This window comes from Primulina tabacum, chromosome 4 (genome assembly GCF_025594145.1).
Source record: "Primulina tabacum isolate GXHZ01 chromosome 4, ASM2559414v2, whole genome shotgun sequence".
Classification (NCBI taxonomy): Eukaryota; Viridiplantae; Streptophyta; class Magnoliopsida; order Lamiales; family Gesneriaceae; genus Primulina; species Primulina tabacum.
The window spans coordinates 6238190-6248354 of NC_134553.1; the positions used below are offsets into that span (position 1 = coordinate 6238190).

Here is a 10165-nt window from a genome sequence, read left to right on the forward strand (position 1 = left end):
AGAACTGTAAATGACTATAATGTAACAAGATAATTAAAAATTTCTATATCAACAGTAAAAAAGAAAATAATAGTGTTACCATACATACATTTTAATTTCGAGAGAAACAATATTTCCAGAAACCACCACAAGCGAAAGCCTTTCTCTCATTTATTTAACATTTTGCAGGTTGGCAAGTTTCGATGGCTCTAGGAGAACCAGGAGACTTTCCAGTATCGAGCATGAGTGACGGTCCAGCAAAAGAGTTTGAAGCAGTTTGCAGAACAGACAAGGATTGCATTAAACCGTGTCGCCCCGAAAGTTACAGCAAGAATTACATACGCGGACATTTTTTTTGCGGATGCAAGCACTAGAACATTGTGATTAAAATAAATCTTTATGATGTTTTGCTCGGCCCTTACATCTAAGCTTTCTATTTTTCTTGGTTCTGCTTCTTTGGCAAAATTTGCATCGAATAGCAGTGGAGAACAATAAGAGACGGCTGCTTTAAATTTTATCAACAACTTGTGCTCATATATTTGCCACGGATACGAATGGTCTAATTCCTACAAACAAGAAGAGATCACGATTTTTATTTGGTTGAATGATTTCAAGTAACCATTTTAATCTTTTCATCGATATTATTTAGTGAGACCAGAAATTTGTGCAAGGTCCAATTTAACAACTCCCAAGTTTATTATGTTACAGGAGAAACTACCCAGCATTAACAGGTGCGAATAATTGCAATGATTAAGCGCTATCTATAGGACTCCATTTCGTGGAATAGTGTCCGCCACAGGCAGCCATACAAGCTTCCTCCATTTTTGCGCTGGAAACCCCGTTATTGCACATATTTGCAAATGCTCGCATGTGTTTCATGCCATACTGAGTCAACGAACCACAATGCGTTTCAAACAAACGGACCTGAGGTGGAAGGAGTCGTTTCAATTGGATTGGGAAAAAATTCAAGAAACATATGCGCATGCAATACGATGAAAAATTAGCTTTACCATTGATTTCAAACACTCCCAGTCATCCACTAGCGGCAAACCACGACCTCTCGTGGAATTCAGAACTGACGGTCCATTTTCTGGACCAAATAAAACTAGGCCAATAATATCTATGCTACCATCCAACCGTTTTCTGTGCAGTATTGTGTCGGTTATCTGCTTCAGATGTTCCGCCTTCTCTGTAGGGTCTTGTATGATTTTGTACTGCGAATATAAGAGACTCATGTTCAGAAAATAAGCTAGCCGGTCTCCAATGACTTTAAGGTAAAGAAAAGGAATGTTTGAACCAAATATTTTTATCCACCACAAGCTCCAGGGTCTCGAATATTTATCTAAAAAATGGCTTACCCTTTCCCATAAAAACAGAAGATCTGCATCCCTCTGGTTGACAACATCCATGTGGTATTTGGTGTGGTGCATCCTGTTTGGTGGTAGGTCCATGGTTGCAGGATCAAAACCTTGAAACCGAGATAGCTTCTCGGGTTTGAAGCTTTTATTTCCGTATTCCATCACATGAGATCCAGCATTGTAGGTATCATGGTTAGACGTTCTGTCCTTCACCTGCATAAAACACGATTTCAAAAATTCTCACATGTTTTCCTCTTCGCATGGAGTTAGCAAGAGTTCGATTTGAATATCACCTGTTGATATTGTTGCTCTATTGTCTCCCTTTTCAGGTTGTGAGTTTCACTATAGAAAAAATGATTCAGGATGGGTCGAAGTCACTTTCCAATGGTAATGCTAACAAGAAATCTCAGTTTTAAAAACTACTCAACCGATACCGATGGCACTATATTTATGAAGAGCCAAGATATTGCAAATTGCAAAATCAAACATCTTAATTTCCCCAATTGAAAAAACACTTTCAATAGCATGGAACCATAAATTCTTTGACGATGTTCATAAATCACCAGTGTGGTGGAAAGTTCATACGATCAGGGAATTGGTTGTGTAGCTCCACCAATTATTTGAAAAGAAAATATACAAGGACAACATTCAACAAAACAACTCGGACATAGAGCAAGAATACCTGTCTTCCATCCAAGCAACACTATACAAATCTCCCAGACATGTGATATACTCTGGAGGTGGAGGAGGATTCATCCCCGGACAATAAGTTCCCCAGCTATTCTCTTCTGCATTTGATGCAGTTGTAACATAGATGTTCAGGTTATCTGGCAACATCCCTTCAAATAAGCTTCCACTCTCGCAAGCTTCAACATATATAACCTACAAATTCATAAAATGTATTTTATGTGCACAGGTCAGTTTATAAGAAGAACCTGACGGGTGAAAATTAAGCCTATAACTAAATAGACATGGCATGCCATTCAATGAGATGAAACAAAGACATCTAGATTGGAGGGGGGGTGGGTTGGAGGAGCCTAGCAACTTGCATAAAATTAGAATGAGTGGTCTGAAAAAGTAGACACGAGTGGTGTTGTTCGTGTTTTCAAGTTGAGGACCTTTCATGTCCGTTCACCTCTAAGGTTAAAGTAATTAAACATATCATTTCTCAACCAGTAATGCTCGAAAAATAAGTCCAGAATCGCGAAACCACTTGCCATTTCTTTGTATGTTCCAGATGCATGCTTCTTTTTCAGAACTTGGATAAAATCATTTGCATAAAGGTATGGCATGTTCGGCATTCCTGAAATTACAAATAATCCAGTAATTCTCTCTTGAAATTTAACATAACTTCTTAATACAAACCACAATTTTACAACCGGTAAAAAGTACAATATTAGTGTCCAGTTAATTTTTGCATGATCAACTGATCAAACATCAAAATAATTTACCTAGGACTCCTGGGCCACCGTGATCAGAATAGTATATGAATATTCTGTCATCAGGTTTACTGTTGACAACTTTTCCGCTTCCACCTTTTACAGCACTCTTGTCTCCAAGTATTACAGCATATAAGTTCTCAGCCGTAACTTGTTCACCAGTGTAATCCTAGAATAAGCAGCCGTCAAGGTATATTTAGTTACAATTGTCAACTTGGTAATGTCATAGCTTAGACTAAAAACTCACTCCCAACAACCACTAAAATTTTTTCAGCTCCACCCTTTCTGAATAATCTAAAGGGTTGTTTTCCTAAACTTTATAAATTTATCCAGAACCAGATTATTTCAACAGTAGTCTGTTACAAGTTCTTCTGTCTATCCCCACATATTACAAAGCAGAAACATACATTTCAATAACTTTTGCCTGACACAGAAACAAAGGAGTAGATCGAGAACTAATCAGAAGCTTGAAATATTATGCTAGAGTGCTATATACTTATAATTCCCAAAACCACTCGCAAAAACTAAAAATTTTGACCAATAACGGTTCCAAACAAAACAATAGCCATCTCTTAGACCTATGATAGTTCCAAATCAAACAATAGCATGATATCCACGATACAACAACATTTCTCAACTGTAGTAACAAGATTACTCATCAATATAAAATGAACTTAACCGACAAGCAAAAATGCAAGAGCAAATTTCCTTTCGTGCAAATTCAGAATACCTTCGGAACGCCTTCATAGACATCCCCACCGGTCGGATGGTTAATTATAACTCCTTTCCTTGGATTTAAATCATTATTTGCAATATCATCATACATGAAAACTATAATGTTCTCATCTTTTAGACCACCTCTTTTCAGTATCTGGAATGCATGACATATATCAGCCTGCATCATCAAAAGCATGAAGTTTCAAATCATAAGAGTAAAATTTTTGATACGACAACACTATGGTCCTACAAATGTTATAATCCAAGATCAAGTGTTTTGACTCCATGAGTCGTAAATTACTGCAATAGGGACCGTTTGCTAGCAAGAATGGTCCCCATAGACAGCGGCTCGTGGCAGTTGAACTGCTATACACTCTCTGGAACGGTTAAAGTTATAAATACCAACTACTTAACATATCCAAGTGTCCAAAGGTTATAAAATCAAATGCCAACTCCAACTTTTTCTATTAAATACGTCGTGGATGGCCACTGACTGAATACACCTCCACCGTACAAGTTCATGTTTTGGATATTAGTTCCAGATATAATTCTCCTTTTCCCTCCAAGCTGAAACTCACCGGGCATAAATTTATATAAGCAATAAAAAATACAACCTAAAATCCTGAGGATTGTAGACTAAAAATTTGACTACTTTGACCAAAACACAAGGGAGGAACACTCAGAAGACTGTTATGGCAATATCCCCTTTGAATCGATCAGAAGTTGACGTGATTTAAAATCAACTCAAAATTTTTAATTTAAAATATTATGAACAACCTTGATGAAAGACGAACTAGAGAACGAAATCCACAAAATATGAACACCACATATTAATCTAACACCACTTGGCATGTAATCAATGTCAAGAAATTGATAGACCTTGGAATCAAAACTTCACCTGATGTCGATAATTCCCATACCCACTTGAACCCGCCACCAGCACCGCCCATCTCGTAACTCCCTCCACCGGCGAACGAATTATCGGGTCCCATGGGTGTTGCCGCCTTCTCCCTCTGACTTCGAAAGGCAGCGCCACGACAAGAATCATCAGCACCAGAATCGAAGTAGAACGAGAAAAGGCCATCTTTGAAACGCAGTACACATGCTACAGCGTGCCTATTGTTTATATTGAAGGTGGTGTGCAGCCATGCAAAGCTGAAGAGTGACACCTGGTGGGAAGAATGGTAGGTGGGCCCGCAACTGGAGATCGGGTAACATGTGGACGTGCACCGGTCCGGAGATTGAAATCAATCATTAAAGTTGCCTTATCGGTGCTTCCGCGGTTTAAACAGACTGAATCGTGTGCGGTTTTAGCTGTTTTTTCTTTTGGACCATTTTTCTGCTTTCACTTTTATAATTTATTATCGATTTCTTAAATATTTTTGCATTCGTAGATTAGGTTTTAAACACTGTTACAGCAAAATTTTTCTTTGCTGTAAAATTTTAATTATTTTTATTTACAAAAATAATGTGACAACAGTCTCGATCTTTCTAGAAACCCTCCATTGAAACCTCTAGCAACTGCACCTTCTTTATTTTTCCTCCTCCATTTATCAGTTATCATCGTAAACCTAATAATCTTCTTCAATCAAACGCTTCTCTTAATCTGTCTACATCATAAACCCTAATAGTCTTCACACAATCAATATTCATCTGTTGCTTATTCTTGAAACCGTTCATGGCTGACGAAGCCAAGGCCAAAGGGAATGCGGCGTTCTCTGCCGGAAACTTCACCCACGCCGTAATGCATTTCACTGAAGCCATCAAGTTGTCCCCCACCAACTACGTTCTATACTCCAATCGATCCGCCGCCTTCGCGTCCCTCAACAATTTCTCCGAGGCCATTTCCGATGCTCAGAAGACCGTCGAGCTTAAGCCTGAATGGAGCAAAGGCTATTCTCGTCTAGGTGCGGCACACATGGGGCTTCACAACTATGAAGATGCTATATCCGCTTACAAGAAGGGTCTCAAGATCGATCCCAGCAACGAAGCACTGAAATCGGGATTGTCCGATGCCGAGAGGGCCTCTTTTAGGGCCTCAATGCCTAGGACGGGTCCGGGAGCTAGCCCTTTCGACGATGCTTTCGGTCCGGAGATGTGGGTGAGGCTAGCGAGCGACCCTAATACACGGGGGTTTCTTCAACAACCAGATTTCGTGAAGATGATGCAGGATCTTCAGAAGAACCCCAATAATCTCAGTTTATACTTGAAAGACCAGAGGGTTATGGAAGCTTTGGGGCCTTTGTTGAATTTGAAGTTCCAAACAAGGTCGCCGGAGGAGAATGCGGAGATGCAGTCGGATGCAGATTCCGCATCATCTAATGCTGGTGGGTCAACTGAGAGGAAAAGTCCCAAACCCGAGCCCGTGCCTGAACCCGAAACTGTCCCAATGGAGATTCACGAGGAGAAGCAGAAAAAGGAGATTAAGACTCAGGCCCAGAAAGAGAAGGATAATGGAAATGCTGCATATAAGAAGAAGGATTTTGAGACCGCGATTCAGCATTACTCTAAGGCCATTGATCTTGACGACGAGGACATATCATTTTTAACTAATCGTGCAGCTGTATATTTGGAGATGGGCAAGGTTAATTAAATTATTCCCTAATTGGTTTGTTTCTTAATGCTATTTTTCTTATGATGTCTAGTAATTTGGCGGTCGGCTTTCTTGTGGTATTGTGATCCTTTCCTCAGTATCAGACGTGGAGCAAATTGTTTAATTAATTGATATCATAGGTTAATCTAAAAGTAAGAAGTATAGTTCCAGTAAATTACCGGGTTAGCTATGTCTAGTAATTCTTTTGGAAATTTCGGCGCTATCCAATATTGTAACTCAGGATGTATGAATTTTTAGAAAATCATGTTAGATAGAAAACTGGACATGTAGCACCCCCCCCCCCCCCCCCCCCCTCCCACCCCTGTAGCTATTGCATCATCGACACATGATGTAACTTTCATTAAAATGTGGAGACCCACATGATCAACGATGTTGGGATACAGGCATAGTTATTCCCGGTGGAAGATAGACTAATTCCATTTCTTAGATGTTAAACACTAAATTGGGCATTAACATTAGGAAAGTGGTGACTTTTTTGGAATCGAAATTTGGGTAAAAATGTGATTTACTCTTCAAACTTTAGTGATAATGCTGTGTTTTGAAGTTGAATTATGTCAATATGCAATCATTTAGGTGTTTCCAGATATTTAATTAATTCTACCTGCTAGAGCTGCTAAGCGTATCTTTAATAGAGTGATTTGAGATTGTAAAATGTGCATGATGTGTAAAGCATTGAACTAATCAATCTGTATTTAACAATTTGACGAGCCTAAGATATTATCAAATGGATTAATTGACCTATTAGGGGCATAATATTATTTAATTCTCATATGATGTTTTTGAAATGTGTTCTCACTTGCTCCTTGTGCCCATGCTTGGGCTATATGAATTGATCGCTTTTATGTTCGTTTTATGATGTTAGTAGTTTAGAAAATATAACTTTTCAGAGTGTTATGCAGTGTCTTCTTTGAGATTATAAGTTTGTAAGTCTGCTAATTTGAGAGAACTGAATGCTAGGATATAAAAATATGAAAATTGTAACGTCATAGTTTCTGTAAAGTATTTGGTGATTGAATCTATTGTTCTGGACCATGTCTTTTTTTTAAAAAAAAATCTGTGTAAACCCCTGTTATCCATTATTGATGGTTGTGTTTCTATTATCTTGTACTTTTAAGGTGACAGGCTTCTTCTTACTAAATCAGTTTTTTATCAGCTACAAAGTTGATACTTTTAATAGTTAGTCAGGCTGTTACATATGAAGGTGCTTACGGGTGAATGTGTTAATTAATATGGTTTCTTTCAGATTTATTCTTTTTGCTGCTAAAAATGTAAAATAAGTTTGCATGCTTCTGATTTTAAAGAAAAACATGATTATGAATTTATGTGGTGGCAACTTTACTCTCAGTTACGAAGAACTGCTTCACTGGGTTGATACTCCTTGTGATGTATAAAAAAATCTGAAAACCCTCCAATAATGAATAGATTTTACCTTTAAAAGGAAATGCGATTGCTTTGCATCAACTCAAATTATTTTTAAATTATTGTTGATTTGTTGTTTACATTTTGTATGGAGTATTAATCTTTTAATAATTCACTAGGGCCAGTGTTGTTGCCTATCATTTCTCATATTGCATGTGAGGCATGTTTGCAGTGCTCTATAAAGTGATAGCCGGTTGTCGGACGGTCATCCACCGGCTAGCGTCTAGGCGGTTTTTATTTTATTTTTACCTAAATATATAATTTTTATTGTTTATCTTCATATTTCACCAATAATTTCTTTGTATCAACTATCAAATTCTAACTCAAATTTAATGGCGTATAATTATTTTTATCCTATACAAATTGATTGAAAATATGTTAAATAATATTTCTAAAAAATCAAAAAATAAAAATGTTCTATGTATTACATCAGGCAGCTGCCTAGGCGCATCTAAAAATCGGGGACGGTGGACAATCGCTTAGCGCCTAGTCTAGGCGGTGTCTTTTAGAACAATGCTTCTTTGTATGTTTGATGTTATCCACATTGTTTTCTTTGCTTTGTTAAGGTGAAACGGTAGTGAATTTTGTCATTTTGCCCGAAGCCAGCCAAATTTTCGACTGTGCTTCTCCTCACTGACCTATATTATACTGCAAGTAAAATAACATATTTGTTTACTATTGTGGTATTGGATTTGAGGCTTGATGTCTTCGTTTTGCTATTGATTTCAGTACGAGGACTGCATTAAAGATTGTGACAAAGCTGTTGAAAGGGGCAGAAAACTCAGATCAGATTTCAAGATGATAGCTAGGGCTTTGACTAGGAAAGGATCCGCCTTGTTGAAGATGAGCAAAACTTCGAAAGATTTTGACATTGCCATTCAGACTTTCCAGAAAGCCCTCACCGAACATCGAAATCCCGACACTCTGATGAAGCTCAACGATGCTGAGAAGGCAAAAAAAGAACTAGAGCAACAAGAATACTTTGATCCACAAATAGCTGATGAGGAGCGTGAAAAGGTAGTGCAGCCTTTTCTCCTCATCTAATAGAATTGAATCTCAGCATACAATAGATGTTAGACAATTTTTTATCGTTCAATTGTAGGTAATCAGTTCTTCAAAGAGCAGAAATACCCTGATGCTGTCAAGCACTATACTGAAGCGATAAAAAGGAACCCAAAGGATCCGAAGGTTTGTTACACTCGGGATTATAAGCCTGTTTGTGCAAATACAACTTCCTAAAAGTTTGTATCATTTTTGAATTGTTGAATTTGCAGTCATATAGCAATAGGGCTGCTTGTTATACAAAACTTGGGGCAATGCCTGAGGGACTCAAAGATGCTGAAAAATGCATTGAGCTCGATCCAACTTTTTTGAAAGGTTACACCAGAAAAGGGGCCATCCAGTTTTTCATGAAAGAGTACCAGAAGGCATTGGAAACATATCAGGAGGGTTTGAAGCATGATCCTCGAAATCAGGAATTGCTTGATGGTATCAAGAGGTAGTTTGATTTATTGCTTCTTTTTGTTTATGTTTCAACGCATGCTGCAGTTATGAGTGGTTTTAATTCCTATAGCATAATTATTTGGAGCCCATCGTGTTTTCTTGCAGATGTGTGGAGCAGATAAACAAGGCTAGTCGTGGAGATTTGACCCCGGAAGAATTGAAGGAGAGACAGGTCAAACACACTTTCCTTTCAGCATTCTTGCGATCTAGCTATGACTACATATATTTATGTGCTCTATTTTGCAGGCTAAGGGAATGCAGGACCCAGAAATTCAAAACATTTTGACAGATTCAGTAATGAGACAGGTATGATTGAAAAGATTCTTAATGCATGTATTGTTTTGGTAATTTGAAGTGTTTGCTGCACCCCTCATCATTACATTTATGCATATCTTATGGATATGTCTGGTGCTTCTCATGATCAAATGGTGGTGAATGCATTTGTTGGTATCGCTGTGATAGGTCATAAAGTGATTTTGCCATAAATTTCTCTAGCACTTCTTGGCCCCGTTTCTAGTTTCATTAGTCATAACGATGATGATACCTCTTGAGGTTGGGTTTGTCTGCCGTACCTAAGGTTTGGTTAATTTATTGACATCTCAAGGTTAGCTTTAACCTTTGTTATTATTCGAGCATAGTGTATTGATTATAGCTGTTGTGCTACTCGTGCTGAAATAACAGGTCCTAGTGGACTTGCAAGAGAATCCAAAGGCATCACAGGAACACATGAAGAACCCTCTGGTTATGGACAAGATACAGAAGCTGATCAATGCAGGAATCGTCCAAGTCAAATAAGTGAAGCACAACAGGACGCGGAGGAAAGGCAGTCATTAGATATCTCTGTATGTAATTAATGTGACCTGCCTCATTTTTGTAGTTTTGTGATATTTTGATACATGTGTGCACTGGCTCTTCTAATATGTGTTTGTCTTTTGGAGCTTGTACGACAGAGTTGCTGCTGAAACGGATTAAGTTCAATCGAGATATTTCCTTCTGAATTATTTCGTTGATTCTTTATTGAAGTCATTCTAGATTTTGAAGTTGTCGAATATTTTGATGGAAAACTTTCCATTGATGTTGGTGTGGTGATATTTTTATGTATCGATCGATTTTCTATTGGAGCCATTTCATGTGAA

At 38.0% G+C, this 10165-nt stretch overlaps 2 protein-coding genes across 2 annotated transcripts; one reads left to right on the forward strand and one right to left on the reverse strand.

The window, feature by feature from the left end:
- Window positions 1–596: 596 nt before the first annotated feature.
- LOC142542818 (legumain-like) lies at window positions 597–4795 on the reverse strand. Its single transcript, XM_075649650.1, has 9 exons — window positions 4392–4795; window positions 3507–3671; window positions 2789–2945; window positions 2555–2640; window positions 2020–2219; window positions 1631–1679; window positions 1338–1550; window positions 990–1193; window positions 597–903 (listed from the first exon to the last, which is right to left on the reverse strand). The coding sequence occupies exons 1-9, from the start codon at window positions 4575–4577 to the stop codon at window positions 730–732; spliced, it is 1434 nt and encodes a 477-aa protein (XP_075505765.1). The 5' UTR covers window positions 4578–4795; the 3' UTR covers window positions 597–729.
- Window positions 4796–4965: 170 nt separating this feature from the next.
- Window positions 4966–10165, forward strand: LOC142542817 (hsp70-Hsp90 organizing protein 3-like). Its single transcript, XM_075649649.1, has 7 exons — window positions 4966–6077; window positions 8256–8542; window positions 8627–8714; window positions 8801–9024; window positions 9135–9201; window positions 9276–9335; window positions 9711–10165. Exons 1-7 carry the CDS (start codon window positions 5172–5174, stop codon window positions 9822–9824), a joined length of 1746 nt encoding a protein of 581 aa, XP_075505764.1. The 5' UTR covers window positions 4966–5171; the 3' UTR covers window positions 9825–10165.